The 19,695-nt window shown below is 46.0% G+C and overlaps 1 protein-coding gene across 3 annotated transcripts in view; it reads left to right on the forward strand.

Moving 5' to 3' along the window:
• nwk (FCH and double SH3 domains nervous wreck) overlaps positions 1 to 19,695 on the forward strand; it is a 202,631-nt gene that overhangs the window by 39,054 nt on the left and 143,882 nt on the right. For all 3 annotated transcript variants that reach the window (XM_075688106.1, XM_075688108.1, XM_075688107.1), the window contains exons 4-10: positions 2,437 to 2,522; positions 6,659 to 6,803; positions 11,231 to 11,367; positions 11,608 to 11,671; positions 13,316 to 13,444; positions 14,974 to 15,096; positions 17,965 to 18,060. In XM_075688106.1, coding sequence (XP_075544221.1) covers positions 2,437 to 2,522; positions 6,659 to 6,803; positions 11,231 to 11,367; positions 11,608 to 11,671; positions 13,316 to 13,444; positions 14,974 to 15,096; positions 17,965 to 18,060 — 780 coding nt within the window. The remainder of the gene's footprint in view (positions 1 to 2,436; positions 2,523 to 6,658; positions 6,804 to 11,230; positions 11,368 to 11,607; positions 11,672 to 13,315; positions 13,445 to 14,973; positions 15,097 to 17,964; positions 18,061 to 19,695) is intronic.

Raw genomic sequence — 19,695 nt, forward strand, 5'->3', positions numbered from 1 at the left:
ACTTGGGTTTAAGGAATGCTCAAGTCATCAGAAATCATTCCGATACTCATCCTATGGCCACTGTTAAGTAAATATTTCACTCGCGACACATTTTTGTTAATCTTCCTAGTCGAAGGGCGTCCGGAGCGGTCGTCGTCTTCCGCTCTTTCCCTGCCTTCTCGGAACAGCTTGTGCCACTCAAGAACATCTGATCCACCCATGGCAGCATCACCGTAGGCCTCCTTAATCATGTCGTGAGTCTCTTTGCCCATTTTATCCAGCCTTACACAAAATTTGATTGCGTATCGCTGATCCAGTAAGCGTTCCATGATTCTCCGTGACGAGGCGTTTCGACAGGGGTTCACAGTACAAGCGACCTGGTCTCTTCAACGACCGAGAGCCGACTGCCACTTTTTCCGAGCGTTCCCAATATCCCCCTTCGCCGATCCTGCGCGCGCAGACCGCCTCTCGTCCGCCCATTCGCCCAGGAAGAAACCAGTCCTACTACTTTCAGAACAGACCCTGTAAGATTTCATTTACGGGAGAAGCCAGCGCAGTCCGTTTGTGCTTCTCAATCGTCCCTATTTGTATTGTGCTGAAAAAGTTTATATGAAGATAAACCTGGGTCCGTTCCCGTTTTGTCCAAGGCAAAATTATCTTTACTTTACCGCGGTGTATCAATCTTTACGCGTCCAAATGCAATACATTAATTTGCCAACCGAATACTACTGCATGCGCACATCGCGAATAATTTGGTAGATAAGTGCTCCTCCGCTTCTATTGTTTAAAAGCTTCACCCTAGCCTTATAATATGTGTTAGGCTCCTGAATAACTGAAATGATAGGTCGACTGGGCCGGAAATGAACTAGGTGCCCGGTTGATTGAGGCAAATTTATTTACGACCGAAAAGCTGTCCTTGTGGGAAACCCTCATGGGGCTCTTTATCGATATATGTCTGGAATGGCTGGCGCTGGTTCATTCTCTGTCTAGGATCGCCAATACTGGTGACGGCCTACTGAAACGTTGGCCTGACTCCAAATCCAGGCTGAAAATGAGATGGTGCATCACGGGGCTTAACTCGAGACTGGAAAAGGTCCATATGAGAGACTATTTATTCACGCCCTCTGCGCCCATCGTCAGCCGTCATAATATTTTTTCTCTTCCCTTCCTTTAACGCCGGCGCAGAAAAGTAAGGGAAAGAAAGCCTCAAGCCGACCTCTCTGTCATTTTTAAAGGAGCCCTGAACTACCCCTCTGGCTTGGTAAAATAACATAGCCGGCTGGTGGCATACACTGCTGTGAACATCGCAGCCAAGTTTTGCTGTCGTACGCGGCGCGTGGAGCTAGCAAACGGATTGCGAAGACACCTTTCTCTCAAACGCTTTCTTTTCAACAGGAGGCCCGGTCCTGGCTCCTTCCTGAACGCTTTCTTTGCTCATTCCCTCATCCGGTTGCTTTCTCCGATAGCTGAGGTTGGCTACATGGCGTAGATACCGTGGCCGTCGCGGAGTGCCGCCACGAGTGGCCAAGCGCACTGCGGCTCGCTGAGGACAACCACGAGACGTTCATTTGAGGGATCGCCAGGCGTTCGTGCGCAGGCGCGCGTGTCATGGCGTATACGTTAAATATGAATTGCGCGCCACGGTAGCATTTAGAAGGCGGAGCGTTGTGGGCACGCCCCACTGCGCCGTAGCCTTCGCAATGCAAGGCATTGAAGAAGGAACGGGACGTCAGCAGAGGCCGTGTTTGATTGCCCATAACTCCGCTTCTGCTGAACGCAGTGCAATACATTTTGCGGCAAAGTATTTTTGAAATAGCCTATTTTCAGTTAAAACGCATTTCTCCACACCGCTGAAAAGTGGTTCAGGGCCGCTTTTAAGTGAATGTCCTCTCTCTCTCTCTCTCTCTCTCTCTCTCTCTCTCTCTCTCTCTCTCTCTCTCTCTCTCTCTCTCTCTCTCTCTCTCTCTCTCTTTGTTTCGCGTGAATGACAATCTCCCCTTTTACGAATACTAGTTCACGCGTGCATTCCAGGAAAACACATTCAATTGACCAGTGCTTTTCCTTCCGCATTAAAATTTCTTGGGTGCATAGTAACATTAGAAGCAAATGTAAATACCCATTAATTCTTGCACTCTCCTTACGCTCTTGGAGAATTCACAAACTCATGACTTACCCAGACATTGTGCGATACACAAAAGGCCTCCATGGCATCGCTTCACTTACATTAGTTCCGATCGTCAAACAGTAACCTTTAACGAGCCTCGTTGCATGCATCTCATGATTTACGATAGGTAGCGTTCCCGTTCTTGGTACTAGGTAATCTCGACTCTGAGCTTCTTTAACGTATTTTGCCCGTTTCTGACGGAGTACTGCTGTGAAATGCTGGTCAACGAATGAGAGCAATTTGGTAACAGATGTATGAACTGGCACGAATGCAATTATTTATCTGTGACGCAGGCTCTGCTCAAATTGGCGACGACGTACCTGCAGAAGAAGCCTCCTCCAGGTATCGAGATCAAGAGTGAAGACAGCCAAGAGAAAAAGTCAGTGGACAATCCATCCTCTCAACTGTGTGGTCGAGCGGGGCGAGGGAGCTTCTGAGAGATTGGATTGGTTCACGATTGATTGATTGATTGATTGATTGATTGATTGATTGATTGATTGATTGGTTGATTGATTGATTGATTGATTGATTGATTGATTGATTGATTGATTGATTGATTGATTGTGTGCGTGCCTAAGTGAGTGAGTGAGTGAGTGAGTGAGTGAGTGAGTGAGTGAGTGAGTGAGTGAGTGAGTGAGTGAGTGAGTGAGTGAGTGAGTGAGTGAGTGAGTGAGTGAGTGAGTGAGTGAAAATTCCTCGTACATTCTCTCCGGATACCAGCCACTCCTTGCCCAATTTGTTATCTGTCATCTTGTACAACGCTGTTCCTGACCAACTCATTTTTATTACCTGTGAAATCCTTTAGCTCTCCCTTTAGCTCTGACGACACCGTGAGCCGGATCAGTTTGCCCTTCGCCACTCGAGAAGTGAGAAACGAGAAAGCGTACACTTGCCTAATCACGCAGCATTCGTTGTCTAAAGCGCTGCTGCGTTCCATTTATGTAATATTTGAGGCTACCTCATAAGGAGTTCATGCCAAGGTAATTACGTTTATTTATTTTTTCATTCCCCTATTCCGTTCCCCCAGCGTTGGGTAGCCAACCAGATTTCTTGGTCAATATTCCTCTTACGGAAGCTTCTGAAAACCAGATAAATCAAGTATGGTGCGGTGAACTACGCTCTTTCTGATAGAGTGCCTTTAGGCGGTCGTACGGTAATCCTATCTGGCTCAAGTGGAATAAATGAAGCAACATGTGCAATATAAATTGTGCCAAGCGTTACTAAGAAAGTATTGAGACAGGTTATGCTGCGATCTACAGATGTGCATCTAAGAAAGACGGCCCATTTTTGGTTGACACGGACAACTCCAAACTTGTTCACCTTGCTAATTTTTGCCGTGTCACACTTGTTATTGTCTGCTTGGCACTCATTCGCCATTTCCACTGAAAAGAGAACGCTTTCGCGCCATGACATTTTATAATTTTAGAAGTGGATTAAACAAAGTCGTCTGCATTTAATGATTGCAGTGGGCTTCTGGATACCCAGTTGTGCATTCTTGCGCCCGAACTTTCCTCCGGTTTTAGGAATCTAGAAGGGGCAGAACTTCATTGAAAAATAAGATCAGGCCGCCAGGTTTCGCAGTTGGTGAAGAAAAGATTTCCGCTCTGGAAGAAATTGGCCGCTAGGACACTCGAGTGACATTAATAATTGTAAGGACATTCAAGTGTCCTCAAAGACTGCATCGATGGCAGTTTCAAAGTTCTTGCGCCATTATCTGTGAGCCAGGAAAGTGTCATCCCAGCGCGTGTGTCGCGCTTTCAAAGATGAGCAAAATAGCATCTGCGTTGTCCGTCTGTGAGGAAGTGCTGGTGTCTTTCAATGGCGGCAGCTCTAAACTGGCTTATGACATCGTTACAGGTGACAAGACCCGGATATATGGGTGTAATCTTCAGATTAAGTGCAGGTCAACAGCTTGGATTTTTCACAATGAAGATCCATCTACAAATGTGAAGCGTCCACGAAGTATCGGCAAAAGAATAGCGGCGACGATAAAGTGTCTCTGTCGCGAGTGTTTCCCTTGCGGAAGCAAAGAAAAAAGACGGAAACCGCTAACTGGTGTAACACAACAGCGCGCGTCGTCAAGGTTTCCAGTAGGCACGGCGCTAAGATGGGACAGAAGGAGATCTTGTTGCACCATGACGTTGTCATCGCGCACATACACTCAATGTCGTGCTTAGGTTCCTCGAGGCCATAGAGGTTAGACCCGTCACTGCCTCCCCTAGCAGTCCTGATATGACCGTATACGTTTATAAAGACGAAAGCCTTGTATGTCTCATCGTTCAGATCTCGGTAGCTAATACCCCCGTAAAACGCGTCGACGACACGAAAGGTACAAAAACTATCATCATCAATGGCTCATACCCCGTAAGCACTGATAACCCCATAAGCAAGCAAAATGGATGGCAAAGATGGGTGGTAAGGCGAATTAAACTGGTAGATAAAACGAATAAAAGAGATAATAAAACGAATTAAGATGGATGATAAAGCGAATTAAGAAGGATGACTAAGCGAATTAAGCCGATGACTCAGGCGAGTTAAAGGCATACAAATAAGATTGGTGACTAAGTGATGTAAGATGATGCCTAAGCGAATTAAGGGGGATGACTAAACGAATTAAAAGGGTAAGTAAGCGAATTAAGAGGAATGACTAAGTGAAGTAGACTAAGTGAATTAAGGGGAATCTGTACGGCATCTGTCCGTCTTTAATGCATCGGTACTTGGGCTTTCACCTTCAAGTTGTCTTAGGGATGACATAGGAGACCCTGTGAATTTGTTCCTTTTCCCCGCGATATTCCTTTTCCCCACAACGTTTTCAAACACCGAAGAAGACACCCTCGCCTACGAGAGGGCGCTTGCAGCAGCCGCATAAAATTAATAGAAAAGTGCTTTGAAAATGGTTTACCAGAATGTGAAAGTGCATAGAATCTGATGGTTAATATTTTGATAAAATGTAAGGGTCTAAGAGACTGAAAGCATCTTCATTTTTATCATATCATGGCCACGTTAGTGAATGTGGAACGATATCACGTAGTTCATCACGTGTTACAGATTTACTGACGGAGAGGTCGACCGACTGACACTGGTAGCATGCATAGGGTATGGGAATATATAGTAACCAACACAATGACATGCTGTCATGCATTTTGGGTCCTCCCAGTTAAAACGCTCAGAAACTTAGCGCTACGTAATCCCTGACCACTAGCCGGAGGCAATAACCTCTTGAACGCTCACTGCCATGTTATGTTATTCGCACCATATAGCCCACCCATTGTGCACACAACTTGCGTATTTCACGGATGTATCACAACTAATCTGTATATATTTACATAAGCCGTCACGTGTAAATACGTGCGCGTTGGTGAGATTAATTTTAACAATAACTGGAGGATTTAACAAGTGGAACGCTTGGATTGCTACTGCAGGTTTAATAAAGCACAGGAGATCAAATGAGTGAAAGAGAGAAAATAACAGGCGCCCGCATTCGCTGACACGCATACTCGGAATTCTACGCAACAGCGAGCACAATGAAAGCAACAAAGTGGTAACTGGAGCTTTACGACACCGTTAATAAGCAAAAAGTTATTCCTATTTGTTCCTTTCACTGCACCAGTACACACTCCTTGTACATTATCAAAAAAAAAAAGGCTACATCAACAAACAGCTTAGAAACGTAGCTAATGAATATTTTACGGAAAACCACAATATCCCATTTTTGGTCACTATATACTGTATTCTCTAGCATAAGCAGCTTCATAACAACTTTGCTGTTTTAAGACGCTTCAAGAATGCATTCTTTGCACATTACGAATTTAAATTAAGATAAATTGAACTCTGAGGTTTTACGTGCCAGAACCGCGATTTGATTATGTGGTACGCTCTACTAGGGAACTTCGTAATAACGTTTACCACTTAGGGGCGTTTAATGTGCAGCCAATGCACGGTACACAAACGAGTGTTTTTTTGCGTTTCGCCCCCGTCGAAATGCGGTCGCCGCTGCCGGCATCGAACCCGCGACCTCGATCTCAGTAGCACAACGCCGTAGCCACTGGGACCCGCCACGGTGGCTTAGCTGCTATGGAGTTGCGCTGCTAAGCACGAGGTCGCGGGATCAGATGCCGGCTGCGGCGGCCGCATTTCGAAGGGGGCGAAACGCAAAAACGCCGGTGTTCCGCGCATTGGCGGCGCGTTAAAGATCCCATAGCCTACCAAAGCCCCCCTCCCACTATGGCGTGCCTAGCAATCAGATCGTGGCACGTATACAACCCCCGAATCTATTTCAATTGATAGCCACTGGGATACCGCGGTGGGTAATTACGAACTCATAAGTTGTCACTGCCAGTGCACGAGTCTGGACATTGAACCGTTCAGCGTAGAGACCGTCGATATTAAGGTTGAGCCAAACTTACCGACACTTGCATTTATGTCGTCTTGGCGTAAATCACAAAAGCCTACAGGACAAAAGAAAAAGAATTAAAAGTTTGGGTTTTTGTCCGCCGTCTGTTTCCCGAGCTCCAGGACCGTGTTTGGCGTGTGGCGGATGCTCCTGGACGAGACGGAGAAGATCGCCAAGGCGCGGCTGGCCGCTGCTGAAGTCTTTTCGCAGCAGATATCGGAAAATGCCAAGAACGTGCGAGCCAACAAACTACACGTGGCCAAGAAGGTACGTCGGTAATCATTTATGTTTAGCTGAGAAAACTATTACTACGCATTGTCTTACATTATGTCATCAGGAAGGACGTTTGTACACATAATCGATGGTGTTTGCAGAGCTATACGCTCTGCTACTATAGGCGATGCAGCAGGGAGGTGCCCTATATCTTTGATGACGGGCCGTTCTGCAATGCACAGGGTCATGCACTTTCAGGGGAAACATCTCATAAACAATTCAAGGACTCATACCAACTTAAACTATGAATGAAATCCAGCTATCATTCTTTAATATACATATAAATTAGGCGTCGTGTAAGGTACATGAAGTGGAAGAAATGCTCAAGTTAACTGGCTCCAATGTCAGAAGGTGTCTCCCCCAGTGGCGTAGAAAAGGGGGGGGGGGAGGGGCCTGGGCCCCGGGTGCAAGGGGCCAGTGGGGGGGGGGGGGGTCTGTCATATACGTCTGAAGACATGTACCCCTCTTTGCGCCGGCTACACACGGGGGGGGGGGGGAGGCAGGTGACAGAAGACCTATGGGCCCCGGGTGCCAGACGACCTAGCTACGCCACTGGTCTCCCTTGAAAGAGGACGACCCCGTGCATTAGGTCTAAAAACCAGGGCGTTTCCTGCGTTCAGTGCGCCTTGGTAGGCGGCCCGTGAGGTGGGCCGTCGAATTACCGGTGTTCCCAAAAGAACAACGCTCATTGCATAGACTGCGTTCTCAAGGTGGTCTTGTCTTGAAGGAGCCTTAAAACAGTTTTCAGTGCATCTGCAGCCTGTCTGCATCAACTGCAGCCCGTCTGCTCCATTCGCTGCGTTGTAAACAGCGGGTCCTTTGCTCCACTAACAGTGGCAGCGATTCGAGGCCACTCCTGTATAACTATATGCGTCTTCTGTTCATGTGCTTATTTGACCGGTACGTTTTCGAATAAGCTTTACGGTCCCGTGCAAAGGGGGCGCCAGCTTACAGATTTTTCAGCCGACGACACCCAGGAGAAAGTGGCACAATGGTAGAGATCGAGGGGCGAAAGCCTACGAAAGACTCAAATGTTCAAGAGCAAAGAGAATTACTTGTGACACCTTAAGTATGTCACTCGCGTTGTGGCACTCGTGCCGAACCACTTTCAACAAAAAATCTAAATACAAAAGCAATGCTAACTATCAGGGAACAATAGATAAAAGGATACGTGGAAATGTCCAATACATAAAGTACATTTTATCTTTTGGCAGCGCGAACTTCAATGTGTTCCAAGCTTAATATATCATGAAGCTTACTCCGGAAACTACAAGAGCCAGAAAATTTGACTCCCGCTTTCACAGAGGAAACCCGTTTGCTTGCTTCTACTCTCGTCCCAACAGGTGTGCTGGCTTTTTTAACAAAGAATAGCGGACAGAAAAGCGAGAGAGAGGGCTAACTGAGATGTTGGAAAGCCTTTGTGGGTCTATCTCAGCGGTTTTCTGTTTTGTTATACTATTTCAACCTACTAATTCAAGATGTGTGTAGCCATGTGCACGACAACGTTCAGCACAAATACGCACGACGGTGTGAACAGTATTTCTTCTGCTCGACACTCAGAAAAATACACGAGAACTATTGCTAAGCGGTTGACTTAATTTGATTTACGAGGCTATCGGTAAGCTACGATAACTTTTCATTCGTATACTGCTGATGAATTCAGCAAAAATGGGGCGTGTCATTCTGCCTTCTAAAATATATTTTCCACGCCAATTATAAAGCGCGGGCTTGGTTCTAAGCTTAGCTGCAACCACACGGCCTTTAAGTGCACCTTTCATTGTCTGAATACATTACAAATATTGTGTAGCAATTACTTATTAGCAGCGTCCTAATTCTTGTGAAAGTGACTTCAATAAAGTAAACAGGGAAAGCTAATGCACGTTAGGTACATTAAATCTCCCGCGATTTATCAACGCCGTTTTACTTTGGAATCGTTGGGGAATAGAAAGAGAAAGACAGAGGGAGAAAAATATTAGCGAGGGGATAGGAAGTCAGGTTAACAGAATGCGCGTCCTGTTTGCTACCCTCCGCTGGAGGAAAGGGTACAAGGATTAAAAGAGAGAGAGGTCATGGAGAGAGCGCGGTTTCGCGCACTTTAAAAGGTTCGCACCGAGTCTACACACGGTCGCCAAGACCTGTAGTGAAATTACGCTTTCGTGGCTTTCTGTTCCGTCGACGCGTACGGCCACGGTTCAGGTATCCTCATTTAAAGGAAGGGGTAACAGGGTGCGTAGCAGAAATGACAGTTATGTCTCTATTATGACCTTGTGTTTCTTTACGCAGCCTTTATGAAATACTAGAAGCTATTTCCATTGCTTTGGCGCTGATGCCAGGCATATTTCCTCGCCTCCGTAGAAAAGAAAAAAAAACCTGCGTGGGGTGCAGGCGAGAAAAGATACTTTCCTATGAGCACTCTTCGTGTACGTAATAAGCTCTCACATGGACCTCGTGCGCGTATGGAAACCAAAGATTGTACCCACCGGTGCGCAGCTAGCAGCATGCAATATGCATGAGCTGCCTGTATTCGTTCGCACGTTGTCTGGAAGGCGCGTTGATGCCACATTCCCCTTTCTACCCCACGCCGCTGTGACTTTCCTATGATTTCATTTTTTTTTCGACGTGCTAAGAAATCGGCCACGGGACAAGAGAGACGAGAGCGATGCATAATTCTGTAGTGTGGAGCTCAGATAACACCCTTATTTGTTTGACTGCGGGCTTACATGGCTGTCATATCAGCATTAGGCATTTACGCGATTTCGTTAGTGAAACAAAGAAACACAAGGAAGTGTGTAAGCTCTGGTGTGCCTCGTGCGTGTGTACTCTGCAGAGTATGATGAGCATGGCTCTGTTGTACGTGTGGCCTCAGCAAACGTATTCGCCGCGTGAAATTCGGTGAGACAAGTGTACTGAAAGTGTCTTCAGTATGCAAGTATACGTGCCAGCACACGGTGTTGTGCTGACGCGCCATCGTTTATGGTTTTGTAGTACGCGCTGGGCATCAATCAAATGTTGAACTAGCAAGTGAACCGAGGCAGACAGTTTCCCAGCGTCTGCACCAGAGCGCTTTATTGAAAAAAAGGAAAAGTACTTTGACGAAAGAGCGCTGATGAAGCGACTCTTGTGGTCATCTTTCGGTTCTCGCAGCGCTCAAAAAGACGGGGACAAAGAGGACAAACACATGAAACATGCGCTTACTCACGGCTATTTTTATCAGATAATGTTCGTGTATATATATATATATATATATATATATATATATATATATATATATATATATATATATATATATATATATATATATATATATATATATATATATATATATATATACAGCAACGTTAGCAGAAGAACAGAAAGATACGGCACCAAAAACACTGTACATGAATGCATGATATCCTTATCGCCCGTATGATAATTTACACGTGCTAGTGAGGTACATTAACTCAGCGTCACTATTGAAATTCACACCATATTAACATGATTTGCCGATTTTTTCTTCCAAAAACAAGCCCGACTCATTTAGAAAGCGGCAGAAGGCTGGGGTTTTAGCAGAGAAACAAGCACACTCCCGTGATAGGCTGCGCCACTTCTTCTATGCAGGTGTTGTGTTTTGTTACTGTTGCTTACAAGTTGCCATTGTAGCCTGATAAAGCTTCCATTGGCCAGAGTGCCGTCTGCCACGTCTACATGCCGTCTGTCACGTCATTGTGGCTCCTGCCGTTGGTTACTGTAATGCGCTAAGACAAGTCCACCAATGGCGCACGCGGATTAGTGCACCGGAGTGATTGCGCAAGTTTTCTGCGGTATATTGAAAAGAATTCGAAGTCAGGGCCAAGCAATCCAACCACCCACTTGAAAAAGGTCTGGTTTGGCTTTCTCAATTTTTCACTACGATGTGTGTTGTTCATCACAGCTGCCTTTCTCACTGCTGTTCTATGACAAGGTTTCGTCTTGCTTACTTATTGTGCGTGTGTCTCTTGCGCTGCATAAAATCTTCACACTTTATCATCAGGTCTGCAGTTAAAGGAAACAGCACTCGCGTCATCCCTACTTTTTGTCGTCTGAGTCCTTGTTGCACAGCATATACATGTTAAGTATCAGCTACTGAAATTAATAACCGAATTGTGCCAACGTTATCGTTTAGAAAACATCAGTCGATCAATTTCAAAAGACTACATTCGATGGTGAGGACTCAATTACTTGCAACACGATATGTAAAGACTAATTCGTTTCACTGGTGATCTTCATGTCAGCCCTAATTGTTCAATAACAAAGTGTTTCACCGGTGAAATCGGTGTCACGCTGCTTCCAAAAAGTGCACCTGCAGGCGCCCGTGGAAGAGCGCTATAGATACCGTGTCATTCCTTGCTTCTTCTGCCTGCGGATATGTGTGAGTGAGTGACAGACCGTTCCGTGCGCAGTGTTTCGACAACCTGCGCCGAATCCAGGACGAGGTGCAGCAGTGCGTCCAGGAGGTGGACAAGACCAAGAAGCTGTACTTCGAGGAAGAGCACATGGCGCACGAGGCGCGGGACAAGGCGCATGACGCCGAGGAAAAGTGAGCAATGAGACCCAATTACTGCGGCCGCTGGCGCTGCTGAGAGAGATTGAGTCAGTTTGGTGTCCATACACATTGGGGACAGTGACTCTGATGCCTGCTCACGCGCCATCGTCCAGACACTGTCCCTGCGGCCAAAATCACGCTCGCTAGGTGCCGCTTCTTTTGACATCACATGCGCTGTCACTGTGCATGAAAATAAAGCTCGGCATATTTTCGTTTCTTTTATTTCTCCCGCAGGCTAAAAAAGAAGAAAGGTCGAATTTTTCAGTCGATCACTTCTCTGCAAAAGAACAGCCAAAAAGTAAGTATTGGATTAAGCTCAAACTGGATGAGGTTTGCGGACAAGATTATTGGTGACCCTAAGAGCAACTGTATACGTGATACACAATCTAGTTTATTTTGAATGAGATCTTCTCTGAGTACGGCGACTCCGTCACTTCGCAGTCGTAATCTGCCTTAACCCTTTCTCTACCGCTAATGAGTATAGCACTTATTAGTTTTTTTACCAGTGTAACCGATGACAACTATGGTCGTCAGATTGTGCCTAATTGCACTTTTCGACACTATATGACCACGCTTGTCTTTGTTGGGCCCATTCTGCCTCGCCTTTCTCTTGATTGTCGCCCCCTCTGACACCTGCGCCGCACATATCGCTGCCTTCCTGCCGCATGGGAACACAGTCGCGTGCGAAATGAAATACTTTGACGATTCCTGGTCTGAAGACAGCTTTGTAGAGTGTTGCTCGGATACAGAAAGTGATGTGTGGTCCTCTGAGGACGACAATGATCGTGTGGGTGAACAGGAGTCTTGCTGCTGCCCGTGAATGGTTCCCCCACCTACTAACTGTGCCTTTGGAGCTTCAGAAGAGTAGCCGCTATTCATGTACTCTTGGTTTGAACCGCTTAAATTATCTTCTTTTTTACTTTATTTTTCATGGTGTATTGGAGCCCCGCAAGGCGCGCTGCCGTAAGACCATAGTGTCGTGCAGAAAAGCCTTCTTGAAACAATTGTTTCAGGCACTTCTGTAAATTCAATCACAATTGTCCCCAGCGATAAGTCAGCTTCCTTTTTTTAGCAAGACAAACTCTGAGCGGGCCAAGTTAGAACAGACGAAGCGAAATCACAGATGATATGGACACCTAAAAAATGAATAAGGTGGGATTGCGCGTAATAACTGTCATGGGATTTCATTTATACGATGCGGTATGCTGCGATAGAGTGCCGGAAAGTTTAACAAAGAGAACGGCAGCTTTAGTGAATTCTTGGATCGCAAGCCGGCGTGTGATCCAAGTTACGGCTCATTCATACAGGCGACTGACGGAGGTCGCGCGACCAATCGTGACTGCTGGCCGAGAAGCGACTCGCTGCCACCAATATTCGGAGCGGCAGGTGCGACCTGCCCGTCGCCAAGCGATAGGCGCGCCTGCTGGCCTCGCCATCGCCACGTAGGATAAACCTCGGCACATACAGGCGTGCTGCTCAAGCGCCGCTGATTGGTTCAGCACCTTTGCAATCGCGTGACTGCAAAACTGAGCACTCAGCGACTGACTCAAAACAGTCGTTTTTCGACCAAAGCGACCGTTCGTGTCTATTTGCTACCGGTTGCTTTGCGACCAACTTGGTCGCACCATCTCTGCGAGTCGCCGGTGTGAATGAGTCCCTAGATTGAGCGCTGGCACCGCTGTTGCAATGACGGAGAGAACCGACAACTGTTTCAAGATCACGGCAGGTTTCATCTAAAGACGCACACCGACGGCTGCCAGTTCAGAAGCGAGGAATTCGGAATTTACGCGTTGACAGTAAGGGATCAGGAAAGCACCACAGAACTTGCGGAAGCTATCTCTGTTGTGCTCATTAGGATAAATCCGAATGAACTCGGCGCTCTGCATTCGTGCCTTGTGGCGCATGCCTTCTTACCCGCTACAATCATTCCTTTGCCACACAGTTCTCGTCCAGGAGGGAAGCGTGCGACATCCAGTCGACAAAAGCCCGCAACGACTACATTCTCGCCCTGGTGGCGGCCAACGCGCACCAGTCCAGGTTTTACGAGACTGACCTGCCCGACACTCTTCAGGTGCGAATTCTCGCTCCAACGCCTGCATGCTATATATGACTTGTGCGACGTTGTTTGGACCTGTAGTATAGGCGATATATAGCTGTTATGTTATATAAACATATCCTGCTTTTTTGTATATACAAGGTGCGTAAAACGTTTTCGCAATCAAATGACGCGCCATAAATATGGTTGCGATGCACTGTAACAAAATTATTTTCATGTGATCTACGTACATAAATAGAAATATAGTTTTCGACAGGTTCACCTTTTGCGCGAATGCAAGCTTTGTGTCGCTTCGGAAATGCGTCGATGGCAGCCCGGATGTAGCCTCCGTTTATGTCCGCTCGTGTTTTTTCCAACGCCCGGCGAAAAGAAGCCAAGGCGCGATAAGGAGCAGACCGGGCGGCCCTTTCTATAACACACCGGACTGAGTAGTTGGGAGTCTTCAGATCCAGGCTGTTTGTGGGCCATCCTAAAGCAACAATGAAATCAGGGAAGTTTCCCGTACACTATTGTTGCACCACCTTGTCTTGTGAGCAGGAGCGGAATCCTGCTGATGCGTCTACTGACAGTTTCCCAAGACCTTCTTCTCCAGGACATCTAACAGATAGTTTGCGCTGTACACTTTCGCTTCCTTCTCCAAGAAAACCAGAGGCATGCATAATCAGAAGCGATTGCCCTCAAAGTCTTCATTGATTGAGGGTGAGAAACCCTTAAGGTAACCCTTACACTGGCGTTGGCTTCTTTGACACTTTCTGTCAATGCCCTATCGTTTTGGTGGTTCAAAAACCGGTGGATATTGAACACTACCTCATTTATGAAGGAAAGGCTGCGACGGCGTATACCGTACTACCGAAGCGCTTCAGCAGGTCCTTGCATCTTAGTCAACCTAAGAGCAAAATTCTGCATTTGCTTATTAGGCGTGGAACACAGTAATAACATGTCAAAACAGCAATTTAAATACAGTATCAAATAATCTAAGCAGACTTTTTGCCGCGGGAACGTTTGCCGCACCCTGCCATCCTTCTTGAGCTTTATTTCGTACTCGATCGATTATGTTATAACGTTTTTCTTCCTTCTCTCTATTATACTTTTTCTACCTCACTCTTCCTGTGCGACGGATGCCGGCGCTCTCCAAGAGACACCTCCCTTTACCGCTTTCACTCTGCTGTTTTCATTTCTTGCGTGTATATTTAATGTTTACAAATCAAGCGAGTAAATTAAATGTCAAGTTACTCGTAAAAGAGTAGCGCCCAAACGTGTTTAAAGTACAACGTGATATCAGTACTCAACACTTGAAAACCTTGAAGGAACATGTATGAAAAAACTGAAGCGCAGGTTAACGTTTATGACTCTTGCGTTTTCCTGCTTGTTTCTTTCGTCTTCTTGCTTGAAGTCATTGCGCTTTTTTTGTTCCTAAAACAGCTGATGACCCTGCCGTAACAGTTTCCGCCGTTTACCGCGATTGTGAATGGAACATTGTCATCCTTAAACGGGGTATTCCCTGCAGCTGATTTTTTCTCTGTTTTTGCCTTTTTGCGGCCCAGTCGCTAGACTGTGATGTCTCGGAGAAAGTCAAAGACTACATCCAACTCATGAGTCGGACCGAGCTGCTCACCGTCGCGGCTTGCAACTCGTCATTCTCCAGGATTCTAGAAGACGCCAGTCACGTGAGTGATTGCACTGCCACCCGCACGTAGAGCACGTCTCGTTCCAACCTCTTAAAAAGGTGATTGTAAAAATAGAAAAAAAATCGCAGTCTTGAAGATCAATATTCGATACTCTCCGATTCTGTATTATTATCAATATTATTGTCTAGTTTTACTTCGCCTAAGGTGATGCATTTGCGAAATGCTGTGGCGATGATAATTTATCGACACCTAAGGGCCACTTGAATTTCGCCAACGGACGCGAAACCAGCTTGAAGGAGAACGTTGCCAGAATTGAGTGTTTCGCAGTTTCAAGACTTGCATTTTGTAATTACCGGACATTGTTCTTTCTCAAAAATGATGTCGAAGAAGAAGAAAATAAGCTTTATTAAAAAAAATGATCCGGCAGTTTTGGTTGTGGTGGCCTCAGGTGGCGGCCCGAAGTCCTTGGACTCGGGCGGTAGCTTAGGCTTGCCGGACGGTGGAGAGCTGGTCTTCCAATTCCGAACTTTTGAAAGCCGCGTCCCAGCGGCGGCGACGCCGACGGAGAAGGTCACCGGCGGCCCCCGCAGCTGGAGGGGCGTCGGGAAAGAGCGAGTCCGAGGTTTCCTGTACTCTGGTAACGGCCGTGGTTATGGACGCGTCGCGAACGGAGGCGGTTTCTGTACCGTCGTTGCCAGCACATTCCCAGAGCATCTGTCGCAGCGTTGCTCTGTCCCCACGAGTTACACGCATCGGTCGGGTGGTGTAAGAGCAGTGGTGTAAGAAGGCCAGGCTAGGGTAGGTGTGTGTGTGTTTGGCGTAAACGTAAGGTTATGGCCTCGTTCCTGTTTAATTTATCGCCGAACAATAATATTTTTTTTTACTTCATTTAACACCAAATTACAAATGGCGAAGTTACAGCATATTCCAGACATTATTCCCTCAAAGAGTCGGGCAAGAAAAACTGAGACTTCTTTCATACAGATCTCCCGAAAGTGTACTATCGGTACAAATTTTATTTGCACCAGGATATTGCACACGGGCTCTAAAAGCAAAGCGGAACTTTAAAAAAAGAAGCTTGTGTGCGTGTGCTGGAGGGGCGGAAGGAGGAGGGGGGGGGGGGGGCACTTCATTCCATGTTTTGACGTTAGTAACACACTGAGGTGGTCAATGAAAAAGGCTGAGAAAAGCTGATATCGCAAAGAAAGAACATAAATCTCAGTACAGCCATTTTATTAAAAGTGATGTTTGTTTAATATAAACAAGTATCATTTCTAAACTTGAGCGCCACCATTGCATTATTTGGGTTGGCAGTTCGACTTCAAATGACGTGTTCGAGTGAAATACAAGCCAGGGTTACCCTCACGGCGTTGAGCTGTGGAAACAGCTGTTCAGCTCCCAGTTCGTGTTCCCGATTGAAATCTCGGCTGACGCTTCATATGTGCGAACTATTTGCACGTCCGATTATAAACGGTACTTTTTTCATCAAAAGTACGTTATCGCATCCGAAAAGTGCGCTATATCTAGATACGAAAAATATTTGACCAGATATTACACTTTAAGGAAACTTCTACAAGAGGAGTTTCAGCTTTTATTATTCATCTACTTCATTTGTGAATAATTTCTTAAATCTGCTATAACATGGCCATTTATAACTTCCTCTTAGACAGCACAAACAATAAAAAAGTGTTGTTTGACATCATCTTTTAGTGAAAGCACACTGTCTATTTATTACAAAAAAGAAAAGGTAGAAACAATGTCCAATACACTCGACTTCTGGCGACGTTCCCTTCAGGCGTGGTTCCCTCCGTTAGGTGAATTTCAAACGGCCATCGCGTGTTCAAAAAAATTATCCTCGCCTAATATATTTTGAGAATGTATTTTCTTAAATATAATAAAAACTATGTCTTTATTTTTGTTTTTGTTTTTATTCGGAGAGGATTGAGCTTCAGGCTGGTTCATTTGACATGGAATGACCCATATACCATGTCGGTGAGCAAAAGGAGAACAAGGCAAGAACGAGAGCCAGCGTTTCGACAAGGGCACTTGTCATTTTCAAGGCGACATATGCTTTCTCAGCCGAGGAAAGCATGACAATAATATCGAACTGCCAAGTCGCTGGACTGAACCAAGGTAATACTCTTGCCGTCGCGCGGGGATAGAATATTTCTTGCATTCCGCCGAATTACATCATTAGTGTTAATTAATTAATCCGGTTGTGAAATATTATAATTAGACGAAAAGTGTCAATGAGAAAATTGTAGAGCAACATGAAAAACTCGCGATACATCGGTCTGTCGCTCAATGCGTGCCACATAAAAGTGTTTTTTCGAGCGTGAAAGAAGCCCACGAATACAGACAAAATTTCAGCGTGACTGGCAGCTCGAGGCACTTTGCGTGTATTCGCGGACTACCTCTCATGCTTGGAAAAACACCTTTATGTACCACGTATTGAGAAACAGAAAGCTGTATTGGGAGATTTTCATGTTGCTCTACAAGTCTCTCATTGATACTTTTCATCTTACTTTCATCATATTTCAGAAGTTGATTACCTAATTAAGAATAATTATGTAACTTGGCGGAATACAAAAATTAATCTGAGTATCGCCAAGTGACAGCAAACATTACCTTGATTCTGTGCAGTTACGTGGCATTGGTATATTTTTCAAGTTTGCCTCAAGTTAGGTGGGACACCATATATCTATCTATCTATATATATATATATATAATGAAGGCTAAGCCGATAATTTTTTACAGTGTTTCATTGTGTGCCCGCTGCCCACAGATATTGGAAAATCACGAAAGCTTTCCAACTAGAGCGGCGTTTCAATTTGGTATTTCTCACAATGCGTGAAATTAGTCGAGTTGTGTTGGTATGGCTGACGCACTTCTTTCGACGCCTTGCAGATTACACGGCAGTACACCGTGGAGTGCTTTCTGCAGGAGAATCAAGTTCTGGGAAAACCCATTAAGTACGAGTTTGACCCGTGCGACAACGACCAGGTGCGGAATTTATAGGATTTAATTGTGTTTTGTCACGCCGGTTGTGCATCGGAAGTTATTTTTGACGATGTCATTAAGTCTGTGCACCTTCAATAGAAGTCGCCTAATGTTCCTTGGCAAGTATGGATCACGGACCGTTTGTTTAAAAGTTTTCAAGGGCTTTAATTTTGAAGCGCGGCAGTAAGGTTCCGCACAGTAGAATTTATCATTTTTTTATGTGTGTGTGTGTGTATGCGCATTCCATAGGCAACATTGTTTAAAAAAATCAGAACTGAAAATCTCCTTTACAGCTAGAAGCTGCCACTTCCAGTTAGGGAGGTATTCCTTTTTGTACGTGCACTATCGTAACACAATAGAGCAAGGAATCCTGCGAAGGGAAGAACGCAGCAGGCCGAATTTACAACACGCTTTGTATTAAATATTCTCATTGCGTTCAAATGATTATCTGTTTTCTAGAATGGCAATGTCAAAAACAGTTTTAGCGGAATCTTATTGCTTCGTGGAGGCGTGTACCTTATTCAGAAGTCGAATTTATGTGTATGTGCGCGCGTGCGTGCGTGCATGCGTGCATGTGTGTGTGTGTGTGTGTGTGTGTGTGTGTGTGTGTGTGTGTGTGTGTGTGTGTGTGTGTGTGTGTGTGTGTGTGTGTGTGTGTGTGCGTGTGTGTGTGTGTGTGTGTGTGTGTGTGTGTGTGTGTGTGTGTGTGTGTGTGTGTGTGTGTGTGTGTGTGTGTGTGTGTGTGTGTGTGTGTGTGTGTGTGTGTGTGCGTGTGTGTGTGTGTGTCGATGTGGGTGCTCGGTGTATGCGCGTGCGCATGCGTGTGTCCCAGGGTGTCTACCGAGCGGGAAAACCGGGAATTCTCCGGGAATTTGAATCGTCTGGAAATACTCGGGGAAAACTCAGGGAATGTATGCTTCTATCAGGGAAAATTAGCTGAAGTTTTATTAAAGGGAACGAAAGTCACGGTAATGCTGACTGGAGTAACAGAGAGGGATCGTAACGAATCGTCTTTGACGCCGTGTCGTCTGATGGAGGAGTTACCAGTGCGTATACAGTCAACGACCGACTTTCCGGACGCCAGATCATTCGCACGGCTTCGCGGTACCACCACGTGCCCCATAGGGTCAATGTATAAGAACGTCTCAAATTTCGGAGGCAACAACCCTTCGCCGTCCGATTTGCCGTACTTTTTGCTGTGACCGCAGGTTCGAAACGGCATTAATCAAAGCCATCACCGCCGCCGCCGTTCCGGCGGCGGTGATGGTGCTCTCGCACGCAGATCCGCTGGCAGCCGTCGCCACAACCGCGGCAAACGCTAGGCCTAGCTGCTTCGACGTTCCCTATTGAGCTTCTTGCCGTTCGGCGCCGTGTTTTTCATTGAAAGAATTCGCCGCTATCAGCAATGGCACCGACTCCACCTCTGTGGTCGTCACGATTGGCTTCGAAGCTAGGAAGGCACGACGCGTTGCATAATGCCGGTTCCCGAAAGTCAGCTTCGCCTCATTACAGAAATGTTAAACGGTGAAGAATACGTGAAAGTATTGCGGTGAAGCATAACAAGCGTGGGAAGGGGCAATTGTCACGGGACGCAGTATGTATTCCTTAATTATATACGCGTGCACCCGCCATCATCTG

Source organism: Dermacentor variabilis, chromosome 4, assembly GCF_050947875.1.
Source record: "Dermacentor variabilis isolate Ectoservices chromosome 4, ASM5094787v1, whole genome shotgun sequence".
In the NCBI taxonomy this organism is placed as follows: Eukaryota; Metazoa; Arthropoda; class Arachnida; order Ixodida; family Ixodidae; genus Dermacentor; species Dermacentor variabilis.